The following is a 15884-nucleotide window of genomic DNA, read 5'->3' as shown; positions in this document are numbered from 1 at the left end:
CCCGCTTGGGCAGGGGGAGGTGGACTAGAAGACCTCCAAGGACCCTTCCAAGTCTTTGTTATTCTGACTACTTGTACAGGGGCTCAGTGTTTACTCAAGGGGCAAATTTCCATAAACTTAATGTTGTGGGTTATATATATTCTGCTCTGGGATAGTTAAGGCCAAGTTCCTGCAGGCTGAGGTTTTATCCTGGCTACCACTTAAGATCCGGAGACCAGCAGAGAAGCAATTTAGAATAGAATAGAATTTTTATTGGCCAAGTGTGATTGGACACACAAGGAATTTGTCTTGGTGCATATGCTCTCAGTGTACATAAAAGAAAAGATAAGTTCATCAAGGTACAACATTTACAACACAATTGATGATCAATATATCAATATAAATCATAAGGATTGCCAGCAACAAGTTATAGTCATACAGTCATAAGTGGAAAGAGATTGGTGATGGGAACGATGAGAAGATTAATAGTAGTGCAGATTCAGTAAATAGTCTGACAGTGTTGATGGAATTATTTGTTTAGCAGAGTGATGGCCTTCGGGAAAAAACTGTTCTTGTGTCTAGTTGTTCTGGTGTGCAGTGCTCTATAGCGTCGTTTTGAGGGTAGGAGTTGAAACAGTTTATGTCCAGGATGCGAGGGATCTGCAAATATTTTCACGGCCCTCTTCTTGATTTGTGCAGTATACAGGTCCTCAATGGAAGGCAGGTTGGTAGCAATTATTTTTTCTGCAGTTCTAATTATCCTCTGAAGTCTGTGTTTTTCTTGTTGGGTTGCAGAACCGAACCAGACAGTTCTAGAGGTGCAAATGACAGACTCAATAATTCCTCTGTAGAATTGGATCAGCAGTTTAGAAGTAAGGAGAAATTTCCTGACAATTAAAACAATTAATCAGCGGAATGACTTTCTTCCAGAAGTTGTGGGTGCTCCAAGGCTGGAGGTTTTTTGTGGGTTTTTTTTTTAAGAAGTGCCTGGACAGCCACTTGTCTGAAAATGGTATGGTATGCTTGAGCAGGGGGTTAGACTAGGGCAGGGGTCTCCAACCTTGGTCCCTTTAAGACTTGTGGACTTCAACTCCCAGAGTCCCTCAGCCAGCAAAGCTGGGAGTTGAAGGCCACAAGTCTTCAAGGGATCAAGGTTGGAGACCCCTGGACTAGAGGACTTCCAAAGTCCCTTCCAGCTCTATTCCGATTGTTACTTGTGGTTAATCTGGCATATAATCCAGAACGCTTGTTGGTGTGGCTGTTGGGCAGAGTTCAGCACAGGAGAAGGGCCCACTCTGGAAAGACCCAGCCTAGAGAAATTGCCCCGGGATTTGCAAATGGGAAGGGAAGATTCGGCTGGGATGAAGAAAAGGGCCTAAGCCTCTTTTTCAAAATTCCTGTTTCGGTTTTGAAAAGTTCTCCCTCGTTCTTCTCCTGTAGTTCCTGGGTCTGGTGAGGATCAAAGGTTGCCAGGAGGACATCCCTGTTTTTTTTTTATCATTATTATTATTATTATTATTTCCTTTCATTTGCACAAAAATAATTCTCGTGGTATTCTTGGTTATGTCAGGAAGTTGATGGCTTCCCTCCTAAAAAGAATTGTGGGTTAATCCTTCCCATGTGCCACGGAATGCTCCGCTTGGCTGTGTGACTTAGATAAGGTCTGGAGCAAATGGTCTGAATGGTTAGAAAATAGGAACGGTAGGTAAATAAAAGTAGAGTAAGATAGAACTAAAATATGTGTAAATAATAGGAAAGGACTGTCTTGAATAGCTGATAAACAGTGATATCTATATAAACGTTGTATGTTTTGTCTTTCGTTTTAATGTGTTTTAAAAATAAAAAACTTTACTCTGATTGTGTGACTTAGCAATTTTAAGGGTTTTAATTCTCACAGAGAGAGAGAGAGGAAAAGCAAGAGATGGAGAGAGAGAGAGGAAGAGAAAAAGGGGAGGAGAGAAAAAGAGGAAGAGAAGGAGGAGGAGAAAGGGAGAGAAAGATGGAGAGAGAGAAAAAAGAGATGAAAAGAGAGAAAGGGAGAAAGGAAGAGAGAGAAAGAGACAGAGAGAGAAAGAAGGAGAGGAGAGGAAAGAGAGAGGAAGAGACAGATAAAGAGGAGAGAGAGAAAGGAAGAGAAAGAGAGAAAGAAAGATGGAGAGAGAGAAAGACAGATGAAAAGAGAGGAACAGAAAGAGGGGGAGAGAGAGAAAGGAGAGGAAAAGAGAGAAAGAGGAAAAGAGAGAGGAAGAGACAGAAAAAGGAGGAAAGAGAGAGAGAGGGAAGGAGAGGAAAAAGAGGAAGAGAGAAAGGCAGATGAAAAGAGAGAGAAAGGGAGAGTGAGGGAGAGAAAAAGGGAGAGGAAGAGAGAGAAAGGAAAAGAGAGATAAAGGAGGACAGAGAGAGAGAGAAAGGGAGAGAGAAGAAAGGAGAAAGAAAGGAAAAGAGTAAAAGGGGGGAGAGAGGAAGAGACAGAGATAAAGGAGAGAGAAGGAGAGGAAGAGAGAGAGAGAAAGTGTATGTGTGTGTGAGAGAGAGAGAGAGAGAGAGAGAACTATTGAAATAACGACTGATTCAAATGGTTGAGCTGGTGAGTTTCCCCAAAACCTCCTTTCAGACTTTTGGGTTCTGGCTTTTCTCAGTCATGGCCGCCCACCAGCGGCTCCAGACCGAACCCCGTTTTTAGAACAAAAAGAGGCTGAAATGAGCGACCGAAGAAATTCCCTTTTCTCTCTCTTTCTCTCTCCCCCTTCCAGAGCCAAGCATGCAGACTTCCGAGGAGGGCTCCAATTCGGCCACCCCTGTGGCGCTGCGCACCTCGGCCTCGGCCCAGCCTGGCCCAGCTTCCCAGCAGGTAAGGCCTCTCCTCTCTGGCCGGAGGAGACCCACCTGTCCCCATTCCCCCCCCGGACTCCCCCCTTTGCACGCCCGGGGCCTGTCTCTTCTGCTTATCTCAAGCCAGACAGCTTGGACTTCTGGGGGTTTCTTATGCGGGGTATAAAATCTCCACGTTCTTGAATCGGAAATGTCAGTCAAATGTGGGAGCCGGAGCTACATCCATCAAGGGTCAACATTGCATCCAGTTGTTGGTCACCACAATATTAAAAAAAAAACAAGAAGAAGTTGAGATTTTAGGAAGAGTTTGGAGGTGTTTAGGGCCCTGAAGCAGGGGTGAAATGCTCCTGGTTCGGACCGGATCGCCCGATCCGGTAGCAATGGTGGCAGGTGGTTTGGAGAACCGGTAGCAAAAATCCCTGCTCCCCCTCACCCATGCCCAGCTGAGCCGCGCGATCATCATTTATTTTTGTACTTTTAAAAGCATTTTTCTTCAGAAAAAATGCTTTTAAAAGTGTAAAAAAAAAGCCTCTGACGATCGCGCGGCTTAGCTGGGATCATCAGAGCCTTTTAAAAGCATTTTTTCTACAACCTCTTCAGCTGAAAAAAAAATGCTTTTAAAAGGCTCTGATGATCCCAGCTGAGTTGCCTGATCGTCAAAGGCTTTTTTTTTTCTTTTAAAGGCAAAAAAAAATGCTTTTAAAAGAAAACAAAAGCCTCTGATGATCAGGCAACTCAGCTGGGATCATCAGAGCCTTTTAAAAGCGTTTTTTTTACAACCTCTTCTGCCGAAGAGGTTGTAGAAAAAATGCTCTTAAAAGTAAAAAAAAAAAAAAAAGTTGGCCACGCCCACACCCAGCCGCATTACCCCGCCCCTACCAAGCCACGCCCACAGAACCGGTAGTAACAAATTTTACATTTCACTCCTGCCCTAAAGCATCTGAAGGAAAAATTGCAAGAATTGCGAGTGTCTAGTTTAATGGACGTGGTGGCTCAGGGGCTAGGAAGTTGAGCTTGTCGGTCGAACGGTTGGCAGCTCAGCGGTTCGAATCCCTAGTGCTGCCGTGTAACGGGGTGAGCTCCCGTGACTTGTCCCAGCTTCTGCCAACCTAGCAGTTTCGAAAGCACCTAAAAATGGAAGTAGAAAAAATAGGGACCACCTTTGGTGGGAAGGTCACAGCGTTCTGTGCGCCTTTGGTCTTGAGTCATGCCGGCCACATGACCACAGAGACGTCTTCGGACAGCGCTGGCTCTTCGGCTTTGAAACGGAGATGAGCACCGCCCCCTAGAGTCGGGAACGACTAGCACGTATGTGCGAGGGGAATCTTTACCTTGACCTTTAGTTTAATGGAAAGAAGGACCAGGGTTAAAGGGATAGCAATAGCGCTTAGATTTATTCGCTGCTTCACAGTGCTTTACAGCCCTCTCTAGCTGACGGGCTGCCACACAAAAAAAAGAATCAGAATCAGAATAGAGCTGGAAGGGACCTTGGAGGTCTTCTAGTCCAACCCACCCACCCACCCACCCCGATCAAGCAACCTCAAAACTCCGTTCCATGGGGAGATCCACCTGTTCTCCGAAGCCCCTCAAGGCAGGACAAGAAGCAACGGATGGAAACGGATGAAGGAGAGAAGCAACCTGGAACTAAGGAGGCATTTCCTGATAATTAGACCAAAGCATCGGTGGAACTTCTTGCCACCAGAAGCTGTGGGTGCTCCATCCATGGAGGTTTTTAAGAAGAGACTGGGCAGCCACTTGTCTGAATGAAATGCTGTAGGGTTTTCTGCCTAAGCAGGGGGTTGGACTAGAAGACCTCCAAGGTCCCTTCCAACTCCGTTATTCTATTCTATTCTATTCTATTCTATTCTATTCTATTCTATTCTATTCTATTCTGATGCTTCCCAGCCTTAACAACTTTAAGAGATGTGGTCTTCAGCTCCCAGAATTCCCCTGCAAATGGCTGGTTCATTCAAGCCCCGGTTGAATGACAGCCAGACCCCAACAGCCCATCCTGATAAACTGGGTTTACCAACCACCCCAGCAAGTCAGGTTTAGAAACGACGGTCCGTTTCACTCATAACAGATACAGATTAACAAGAGTTGGAAGGGGCCTTGTAGGTCATCTAGCCCAACCCGCCCCCCCCCCATCCGAGCAGAAGGGCATTTCCTGAAGGCTCCTTGATGCCATCCCGGGCTGCGTGGCTGCAATGCTGCTGGTCAAGGGGCGAATGTGTCCCCAACTGACCCCCCCCCACCCTTTCCTTTTCCTTTCTTCTTTTTCCCCAGAGAGTTTTGGTCCAAGCCACGAGTTCTGCCCCCAAAGGTGTGCCAATGCCGGAGCTGACTCTGCCCAGAGCCCAGCAGGTAAATACTTGGGATGGGGGAGGGGAGTCACCCTCCCCCCCCCCCACCCACCCCCACCCCTTCCCCTGGATCCAAGGGGTCCGTTTCAGGAGCTATTAACGGGGCCAAAGAACCTTGGAGAATTTGCCGCCTGCAAAGGTTTCTCCTCCGAATTTGGAGGAAAACAACAATAACAACAACAACTTGGATGCAGGCAAGTCCTTGACTTACAATTGAACCCCTCCACCTTACCCCTTCACAACGTTAACTGAATCGTGTGGCCATTAAGCGAACCTTCCCTTCCCTCATTGACTCTGCTTGTCAGAAGGTCACAAAAGGGGATCGCGTGACCCCGGGACACCACGACCGTCATAAATATGAGTCAGTTGCCAAGTGTCTGGAATTTTGATCCCCTGGCCGTGGCCGTTAAGTGCGAAACTCGGGGATGGGTCGCTTTTTTTTTTTTTCCCCAGTGCGTTGTGGTTTCGAATCGGTCGCTCAATGAATAGTTCGTAGGTGGAGGCCTACCCGTGTTAAGGTTTAAAGATGCTAAGGTTAAAACCTGATGCAAAAGAGAAAAAAGGAGCCCAGAGTTGTGGGTAAAAATGGATTTTAAATAAAGCAGGGGAGAAGATTCTTATAATTAATTGGATTCGAAAATCTTATTTCCCATCCTTCTAGGCCAGTGGTAGCCAACACCTGGTCCCTGCCGCCCACTAGTGGGCGTTCCAGCTGTCATGGCGGGCGGTAGGGGTTTTGTCCGATACTGAAGCACTTTCCTTTTTTTTAATTTAATTGACTTTTTACAAAAAAATTCATAGCATTATTTAAAAACATTTTCATTAGGTTTTCATAAAATTCCCCGTGACAATTTAAATCTCTGAAAATGTGCTATTTAACTACAGTAAGTTGTTTTATAAAGATTTATTCTGCCAAACTTAGCGAAAGTCCGACATAAAGTATTTGGCAAGTAATTATTATTATATGCTTTAACTTGCTGTAACTCTGCTTTATAAATTTTATAAAGTAAAGTTACTTCCCTACTTTATAAATCACCATGACTGTGGAACTGGTGGGCGGTTAGAAAATTTTACTACTAACAGAGATACAAAAGTGGGCGGTAGGTATAAAAAGGTTGACTACCCCTGATCTAGGCCTTAGTCCGTTCGTAACTTTCCGAAATCAACTTCCAGATAGTTACAAATGCGCAGCTAACAATGCAGACGCGGTTTAGATGGTAGTCCTCAAGTTACGACAGTAATGGAGCCTTCACGTTAAGGTCTCAAGCAGTGGTGGGATTCAAGTAATTAAACAACCGGTTCTCTGCCCTAATGATTTCTTCCAACAACCAGTTTGCCAAACGGCTCAGAAAGTAAACAACCGGTTCTCCCGAAGTGGTGCGAACTGGTTGAATCCCACTACTGGTCTCAAGGCCTAATGATTGTTTGGTCACACGACCGGTCTAATTTTATGCCTTTTTGTGTGTGTATGGCAATCAAGTTTCTATTATTCCCCATGTTTTAAATAAGATTTTGAATCCAATTAATTATCCTTTCCCCTGCTTTGTTTAAAAATCCATTTCTCCCACCCCCCCGGCACCTTCTGGGCTCCTTTTTTCCCTCTTTTTATATTTTTCCTAATTAGCATTAGTTTTTTTTTAACCTTAGTATCTTTAAACCTTAATAATAGGTAGTCCTCAACTTACAACCGTTTGTTTAGTGACGTATTTAGTGAACGTATTATAAATACATTCGAAATGACAACCCCCCCCCTGAAAAAAAGTGACTTGCCACCAGTTTTTCACACTTACGGCCGCTGCAGGATCCGCGTGGTCACGTGATCGAAATTCAGCCGCTTTGCAACCGACTCCTATTTATATGACTGTCACAGAGTCCAGCCGCCAGGGACCTTCCGGCGAGCAAAGCCGGATTCACTTAACAACCCCTGTGGCTAATTGAAGAATTTCAGGGATTCGCTTAACCGCCGTGGCAAGAAAGGTCGTAAAACGGGGCAAAAGCTCACTTAACAACCGCCACGCTTAGCAGCGGAGATTTCTGGCGTCCATTGTGGTTGTAAGTCAAGGATTACCGGTCTATGGCCTGGTTTCTAATGCCACCTTGTGGCTGCTGTTTTGTTTTTTTCTGTACACAACGTGCAGACGCACACTCACAAACACACACACACACACACACAAAACCACCCAGAGCTGCCAGAAGGCAAGAGGCGCTAAAGCAAAAAGTAAGGCCGGGAGATGATTGACCTCTCCCATAAGGCTTAAAAGAGCAGCAACGGTTCTTGGGCTGTTTGTGGGAAAGCAACAGTGCTTCCAACAAGCAAAGATTTATGATTTATGCTTGCTTTACGTCAAAAAGCCAACAAGAGAAATTCCATCTTGAAATAAAAGCTTTGGACGATGACTTTTTTACAAAGCCCGCTGGCTCTTCTCCAAGGGAGGATTTCTTAAAAAAAAAAAAAAAAACAACTCTTCCAGTACAGGTAGTCCTCAATTTACGACCAAAATGTATATTGCTAAGTGAGATGTTTGTTCAGTGAGTTTTGCCCCAACTTTTTAACGACTTTTCTCTGGTCCGAAGTTCGCAAAAGGGAGATTGCATGACCACCCCACTCCCTCCCGGGATCTTGCGACCGTCATAAATTCGAGCCCTGTGGCCCAGCGTCTGAATATTTGATCGCGTGAGCACAGGGATGAGACGACAGTCGTAGGTGTGGAAAAACAGGCATGAAGTGCGGTTTCGAGAGCCCATGTTCAGAGTCTGTAAAAACAAAGTCCCATTGTTTCCGTCCCGTTGTAACTTCAAATGGTCACTAAGTGAACTGTTGTAAGTCGAGGACTGCCTCTGTTGCAAAGCTGGGAGTACGAAACACCACACACACACACAGGCCCTATCTCGGCTGCAAGATCCTGCTTTCCGAATTTGAATTTTGAACATTTAACTAACCTCCCCTTGGGACAAAGGCAATTGGCCAAGCCAAGTGGGGACGGAGCGGCTGGGCCCTTAGGTGGTCTTGGCCCCTTCTTCAGGGCTGAATTTTCAAAGGCCCAGGGTCACCCAAGGGTCCTCCAGACGTGCCCTAGCTGTTTCTGCAGAGAGAGAGGTGGGCACTGAGAAGGGAGGCTTCCCCCACCACCATTGCCCTCCCGGCCAGAAGGACCGTGAAACGGGACCCCGGTTTTAATTCCCAGGGCTTTAAGGGCTTGGCTGCTGCTCAGGCATCTGTCAAAGTCCAGCATTATTTTAAGATATGATATGAGGGAGGGCGGGGAGGGAGGGAGGGAGGAAGAGCAGAAGGAAAGAAGGAAGAAAGGGGAGGAGGAAAGGGGAGGGAGGGAGGGAGAGGAAGAAAAAAGGAAGGAGATAGGGAGGGGGAGAGAGGAAGGAAGGACAGAGAAAAGGGGAAAGGAGGACAGGAGGAAAAACAGAAGGCGAGAGAAGGAAGGGAAGGAGGAAAGGGGGAGGAAGAACAGAACAAAAGAAGGAAGAAAGGGAGGAAGAACAGAAGGAAAGGGAAGGGGGAAAGGGAGAGAAGGAAGAAAGGAGGAAGGAAAGGGCAGGAAGGAAAGAGGGTGAAAAGGGGAGGAAGAACAGAAAGAAAGAAGGGAGAGAGGGAAGCTCTGGGTTGCGAATGTTTTCGTTTGGACGGCCGTTGGGCTGGGTTTGGGTTTGGCGGGATGGAGCCGGCCAGCCTGTTCTCTGCCCCCTCCGCTTCCAGATCTCTTCCTCCCTTCCTTCTCCCCTGGAGCGGAGGGGGCCGGTCTGTTTCACTGGTGGGAAGAGAGTCCAGGCAGAGGGGGCTCTTTTGCAGATGCCCCCAACAGGAAGGCCCCCCCAGGCATGGTCAAAAAAGTCAAGATGACCGCCACGACTTTTCACATTGGAGAGCTTTGACCTCAGCCCCCTTGCCTGACTTTTGACCACCCCCTGCGGACACCCATTAACCCCCCTCCAGCCTCCCAAAGGCACTGAAGGGGGGGGGTCTTCTCTCTTGCAAACGGAGAACCTCCCTCCCCCCTCCCTCCCCCCCAATCGACCTCAGATCGTCCGCTGGGTTTCTGCAGATTTCTTTTTGATGTTTTGAGTGGGTGGGTGCTGGATTAAAAACTCAAGATTCTTTCCGAGCATCCGAGAGGGGCTTTTACCTCGCCTTCCCACCCACCATTGACAAAAATCTCCTCTTCCCTCCAGGTGCAAGCGGTGCAGCACGTGTACCCAGCCGAAGTCCAGTATATCGAGGGAGGAGAGGCCGTGTACGCCAACGGGACTCTGTAGGTGCCCCCCCCTTCCCCTCTCCCTCTTTCTCTTTCTCTCCCTCTCTTTTTCTCTCTCTTATTCTCTCTCTCCCACCCCCTTCCCCTCTCTCTGTCTCTTCCTCCCTCTATCTCTCCCTCTCATTCTCTCTCTCATTCTCTCTGTCTCTCTCTCTTCCCCCTTCCCTCTCCCTTCCCCCGCTTTTGGGATTTCGGCAGCCTTGATTCAAGCGTCCATCAGTTCCGCAGGCTAAGGGAGCCCCTCTCCTCCCTCCTCTTCTCCCCTTTCCTTCTCAACAGGCGTGCCACCTACGCCTACAACACCGAGGCCCAGATTTACGCTCCAGGCAGCGCCGCGGCCTACTTTGAGCCGCAAGGGGGCAGCGCTCAGGTGAGCCCGGGGGCTTCCTCCCCCCCCACCATCCCCTCCCACAGCATGGTGGGCCTCGCCCTGGACAGCGCGGGCACAAGCCAGATCGTCACCAGTTCCGGCACCTATCTCATCCATGGCGGGATGGAGAACGCCCGGCACACTTTGTCCCACACCTCCCGCTCCTCTCCGGCCACGGTAAGTCAAGGGGCCAAGGGTGCCGTGTCCCAACTGGGCCCTGGTGGGGGCTTCAGGGTGGGGGAGGCTCGCATTCCAATTGGGGGGGGGAGACATCCTTTATTCAAACTGGTTTACAGTTTAGCTACTGACTACTGCAACGCTGTCTACATGGGGCTCCCCTTGAAGAGCACCCGGAGGCTCCAACTTGGTTCAGAATGCAGCCGCGCGGGTGATAGAGGGAGCGACACGTGGCTCCCATATAACACCTCTCCTGCGTGGTCTGCACTGGTTACCAGTGGTCTTCCGGGTGCAATTCAAAGTGTTGGTTACCACCTTTAAAGCGCTCCATGGCTTAGGACCGGGTTACTTACGGGACCGCCTCCTGCTACCGGTGGCCTCCCATCGACCAGTGCGCTCCCACAGAGAGGGTCTCCTCAAGGTGCCGTCAGCCAGAGAATGTCGGCTGGCGACCCCCAGGGGGAGGGCCTTCTCTGTGGGGGCACCAACCCTCTGGAATGAGCTACCACCGGGTATCCGCCAACTCCCTGATCTCCGGACCTTTCGACGCGAGCTGAAAACGTTTCTGTTCCATCGTGCAGGACTGGCCTAATGGTTTTTTAAAAAGGGGTTTTTAATGGGATTTTAGAGTTTTTAGCCAATTCGAATATTTGTTTCTAAATCTGTTCTTAATTTTTGTTTCTTGTTGTTTTTATCCTGGCTGTAAACCGCCCTGAGTCCTTTGGGAGAAGGGCGGTATAAAAATCAAATAAACCTAAACCTAAACCTAGCGCTTCCTCCGGAGTAGGGATGAGCAACTTTGACCTTTTTAACGACCTGTGGACTTCAATTCCCAGAATTCCTGATCCAGCACCGTTGGCTCAGGAATTCTGGGACTTGAAATCCACCGACTGTAAAGCAGCCACAGTCTCCCATCCCTGCTTCAGAGTGGATTGAATGGTGGGGTCCTTGGCGCTCTCTGAGCTTGGTAGTTCTCTCGGAGACGTTTCATTACCCAACTAGGTAACATCATCAGTGCTTAAATTATGAAACGTCCGCATGAAAACCACCAAGCTCAAGGGAGACATCCCAAATCTGTCCGCTAAACCAGAGTGGCGACAGAGCCGCGGGGAACCCCTTCTGTTGCGTCGCCGAGAGAACCAGGGAAATGTAGATACCGAATGAAATCCCACGAGTCAAGCTTGACTGGTGGGAAATTCCACCTTCTGGGGAAGCAGCTGAGGGCTAGAAACGTGGCCCTCTGCGCAAGTGGCGAGCAGACGCCGTCCTTCCTCTTCCCTGCCTGTCCCTGCCCTTTGCGTTGGCCGCTGTGCCGTGTGTGGCTTCTTCCGCATGCCCTCCTACGCAGTCCCCTTTCGTGTCTCTGCCGCACTAACCCTCTCCTGCCTCCCGTAATTTCGCTTTGGCCCGTTTTGGGTGAGGGGAGGGAGACCCGGAGGGCAGAAGCTCAGCCGATGCCCCATGTCTGATGTGCCTTTTTCTTGCTCTTTTTCCCTCTTTCTCTTTCCGGCCGGCTTCCTTCGGGTAGCTCGAAATGGCCATTGAGAACCTCCAAAAAAACGAAGGCATTACGTCGCACAAAAGCACCCTGCTGAACAGCCATGTAAGTTTTGATTGCCCTCCCCCTCCCTCCCTCCCTCCCTCCCTCCCGTGCCTTGATCCCCAGAGAGGAGAAGCGTCATGGCATAGGGCCGGGCTATCTACGGGACCGTCTGCTGCCACCGGTTGCCTCCCACCGACCCATGCGCTCTCACAGGGAGGGACTCCTCAGGATGCCGTCAGCCAGGCAGTGCCGACTGGCGACACCCAGGGGAAGGGCCTTCTCTGTGGGGGCTCCCACCCTCTGGAACGAACTTCCCCCAGGACTCCGTCAACTTCCTGACCTTCGAACTTTTCGCCGCGAGCTTAAGACACATCTATTTATTTGCGCAGGACTGGACTAGAATTATAAATTTTAATTTGGTTTTAACGGGGTTTTATTATTTTTATTGCAATTTTTAATATTCGGCCTTATTTAATAAGTTTTTTAAATTGGTGTTTTATTTTGTATTCATATGTATGTTTTTATTAGGCTGTAAACCGCCCTGAGTCCCTCGGGAGATAGGGCGGTATACAAATGTGATTAAATAAATAAATAAATAAATAAATAAATCCAGGGTTGGGGCGATTGCAGCCAGCTGGGCATTTGCATCCTTTTAAGAGAGTCGTTGAGGCCACCTGGAGGTTTGTCTGTGTCCTCAGAGTCACCTGAGTGGTGCAAATGGGTGTGGAGCCTTCTTGGAACGGCTGATTGGACTGTGTTGTAGACTGGAGATGGATGATGTCCACCCCAAGGATAAAACACCCAGACACAAACTGAGCAACATGGTATATGCGGTACAGTGCAGTGAGTCATGTTCAGATCTGTGCATTGGGGAAACAAAACAGCCATTTCACAAACGGATGGCACAACATAGAAGAACAAACCCATCTGGACTAGATTCAGCAGTCCATCTGCATTTAAAAAGACAAAGTCACTCTTTGACAGACAGATAAGTCCACATTTTGGACAGAGAGGACCGCTGGTTTGAAAGAGGGGTCGAAGAGGCCATCTACGTCCAAATTGAACGGGCCTCTCTCAACAGAAGGGGGAGGGGGATACAACATCCTCTATCTCCAGTCTACAACACAATCCTTTCAACAGTTCCAAGAAGGCTCCAGCCCCATCTGCAGCACTCAGGTGACCCTGAGGACACAATCAAACCTCCAAGCGGCCTCAACGACTCTCTAAAAAGAATGCAAATGTCTAGTTTTCTGCAAGGAGTATAAATCCTTCCATTCCACCCACCGGTCCAGTCAGAGCTGAGGAAGTTTATTGGAGGAGAAGCGAAACATCTTCAAAGAAGAAAAAAAAACAGAAAGTCCAATTGCCTCTTGAAAAAAAGCAAAACTAAAAAGCACCTTTGGGACAACCATGACCCGGATGGTGGGAAATCTCCGCAGAGGAACATAGGAAAATGTTACCTTTTTCCTCCCTGGAGCTCCACTTGTCCAGAATCATTTGCAACTTCTCTGTTTCGGGAATGTTCCGTCTACCTTGGACTTCCCCAGGTGGCAAGCTTGAGGGGTTGGGTCTGTCTTAGCCTTCCAGTCGCATCCCAGCCTCTCCTCCCCAACCTCCCTTCCATTCCAATGCCTTCCCTCCCCCCCCCCTCCCGTTAGCATAGCCTAGTGAGTCACCTGTGACCACCTGTCCTGCCTTTGTTGGTCTTGGCACCAAGCTGGAGAGAAACCTCCAAGCTGCTTGGCTTCTAACACACACACCCCTCCCTTCTCAGGAGCCCCTCCCTTCCGGCCTTCTCTCTTTCTCACCTGGGGACCCCTGCCTCTTTCTCTGCCTTGCACTTGGCTTCCCCTTCCCTTCGACTCTGAGGCTCGGCTCCTCCGTCCTGGCCTCGGACGGGTTGGTGGGATGCATTGGGCAGGGGGACATCAGATACTCCGTGGCAGGGGTCCACAACCCACCGGGTCGCGACCCTCTACCTTGACCCTGTTTCCAGTCGGGACACCAAAGCGATGGGTAATGGCCTGCACACGAAGCGCAACTCGTGCGAGGGGTGGGCCCTTGCGCTCGTGCGCAAAACACTCGCGTGTGCGTGTACACCTGCCGCTCACGCCCCACCTGCGGTGGGCCAGGCCGCCAAGGTGACACGGTTGGAGACCACTGCTCTGTGGGGTTTAAGCGGTTCACAGAGTCGGAATCTTGCCTCCACCGCACATCTGGGTCCTCGTTTTATTGACCTCGGAAGGATGGAAGGATGGGTTAACCTTGCGCCGGTCAGGATTAAACCGCTGGCAGTCGGAATGCAGAGTTTGCTTACAGTATAGGTAGTTCTCGACTTATGGCCATGATTGAGCCCATAATTTCTGTTGCTAAGTGAGACTTCTCTCCTCTTTTGTCTTCTTTTTTGTCTTCTCTCTTCTCTCTTCTTCTCTTTTCTCTTTCTCTTCCCTTTTATCTTTCTTTCTCTTCCCTTTTATCTTTCTTTCTCTTCTCTTTCTCCCTTCTCTTTTTCTTCTGTTTTTTTTCTTCTATTCCTGTTTCTTTTCTAATTCTCTTCTCTTCTCCCTCCTCTTTTCCTCTTCTCTTCTCTCTTCCTCTTCTTCTCTCTTCTCTTCTCTTTTCTCTCCTCTCTTTTTTCCTTTTTTCTCTTTCTCTTCTCTTCTCTTTTCTCTTTCGCTTCTCTCCTTCTCTCCTCTTTTGTCTTCTCGTTCTTTTTTCTTTCTCTTCTCTTTTCTCTCCTCTCTTTTCTCCTTTTTCTCTTTCTCTTCCCTTTTCTCTTTCTTTCTCTTCTCTTTCTCCCTTCTCTTCTCTTTTCTCTTCTCTTTTCTCTTCTCTTCTCTTCTCCTGTCTCGTCTCATCTTCCCCCCATTTCCCCTTCCCTCCAAGCAGCTGCAGTGGCTGCTGGACAACTACGAAACGGCGGAAGGGGTCAGCCTGCCCCGCAGCTCCCTCTACAACCATTACCTGCGCCACTGCCAGGAACACAAGCTGGATCCGGTCAACGCAGCCTCTTTCGGGAAGCTGATCCGCTCGGTCTTCATGGGCCTGAGGACGCGTCGGCTGGGCACCAGGTCTGCAAGGGGTCTGGGAGCCACCTGGCCACGGGGTAGCTCGCCACGGGACAAGAGCCACCGTAATTTCGAAGAAACGGTGGAATAGGCTCCTCAAAGAACGGGAATCAAGCGTGAATGACGACGATTCGAATATTTTGTTTCTTTATTTTAAATCATTGGATTGTTAAATTGTCCCGCGGCGAGTTGGCCGTGGAGAGGTGGCCGCAACGGGTTGTCCCATTCCGGTCTGGCAAGGGCTGGGGGTGGGGAGAGACCCCGGGTATTTGGGGGTCCACTTCCAGGGGGAAACTCCTGCCCCTTCGGCAGCTGCCATCATGCCCTTTTATTAACACCCACCCCCCTCCCCAGATATCCAGCAGCTCCAAGCCCAGAAAGGCTGCCTGGATTCGGGAGATGGGTTGAGGGGGGCTCCCTTCTGCGTGGCATTCTGGGTCCTTTCGGCTACTGCGCCAGCCTTTTTTTTTTTTTTCTTTAGCCTTTTTTCTACAGCGGCTTTCCGAGAAGGATTTCCCGGCGCTCACTGCAGGGAATTGTGGGGAAACGAAGGGCAAGGGAGGTGGGGGGAGGGTCTCCTAAACCCTCGTGGGCATCAGCTTGTCATTCACACCATGACCTCAGAACTGGACGTGGCATCATAGCACCCCCTCAAGGACCAAGAGGGTAATGAGGAGTCAAACCCGTCTCAAAGAGATGACCCCTGAGGTCTTTTCGACCTTCCAACACCAGGTAGTCCTCGACTTAGGACCACAGTCAAGACCAAAATCTCCCTTGCTAAGCAAGACCGTTGTTAAGTGAGCCGGGGCCTCATCGTTTTGTGACCTTTGTGGTTTTTTTTTATTTGCATTTATATCCCGCCCTTCTCCGAAGACTCAGGGCGGCTTACAATGTGTTAAGCAATAGTCGTCATCCATTTGTATATTATATACAAAGTCAACTTATTGCCCCCAACAATCTGGGTCCTCATTTTACCTCCCTTGTAAAGGATGGAAGGCTGAGTCAACCTTGGGCCTGGTGGGACTTGATCCTGCAGTAATTGCAAGCAGCTGTGTTAATAACAGACTGTCTTACCAGTCTGAGCCACTCAAGGACCCCTTGAGTGTTCACAGTTCTTAAGCAAGTCATGGGTTGTTGTTAAGTGAATCATGTGGTCATTAAGTGAATCTGGCTCCCCCCCCCACCGCATTGACTTTCCTTTTTTGGAAGCCGCGGCCGGGGAGATTGCAAATGGCGATCAGGTGATCCCCAGGACGCTGCCAATGCTTCCTTTAAACTTCCTTT

The 15884-nt window shown here is 49.1% G+C and overlaps 1 protein-coding gene across 3 annotated transcripts in view; it reads left to right on the top strand.

Moving 5' to 3' along the window:
• RFX2 (regulatory factor X2) overlaps positions 1-15884 on the top strand; it is a 63853-nt gene that overhangs the window by 28853 nt on the left and 19116 nt on the right. For 2 of the 3 annotated variants that reach the window (XM_058163718.1, XM_058163720.1), the window contains exons 2-7: positions 2733-2830; positions 5098-5175; positions 9360-9439; positions 9722-9989; positions 11518-11592; positions 14422-14603. In XM_058163718.1, coding sequence (XP_058019701.1) covers positions 2741-2830; positions 5098-5175; positions 9360-9439; positions 9722-9989; positions 11518-11592; positions 14422-14603 — 773 coding nt within the window. In that variant the 5' untranslated portion in view covers positions 2733-2740. The remainder of the gene's footprint in view (positions 1-2732; positions 2831-5097; positions 5176-9359; positions 9440-9721; positions 9990-11517; positions 11593-14421; positions 14604-15884) is intronic. The other variant, XM_058163719.1, reaches the window with a different exon arrangement.

The sequence above is a fragment of the Ahaetulla prasina genome, chromosome 1 (genome assembly GCF_028640845.1).
Source record: "Ahaetulla prasina isolate Xishuangbanna chromosome 1, ASM2864084v1, whole genome shotgun sequence".
In the NCBI taxonomy this organism is placed as follows: domain Eukaryota; kingdom Metazoa; phylum Chordata; class Lepidosauria; order Squamata; family Colubridae; genus Ahaetulla; species Ahaetulla prasina.
Note: the sequence above shows the minus strand (reverse complement) of the source record. Positions and strands in the feature narration are given on the sequence as shown.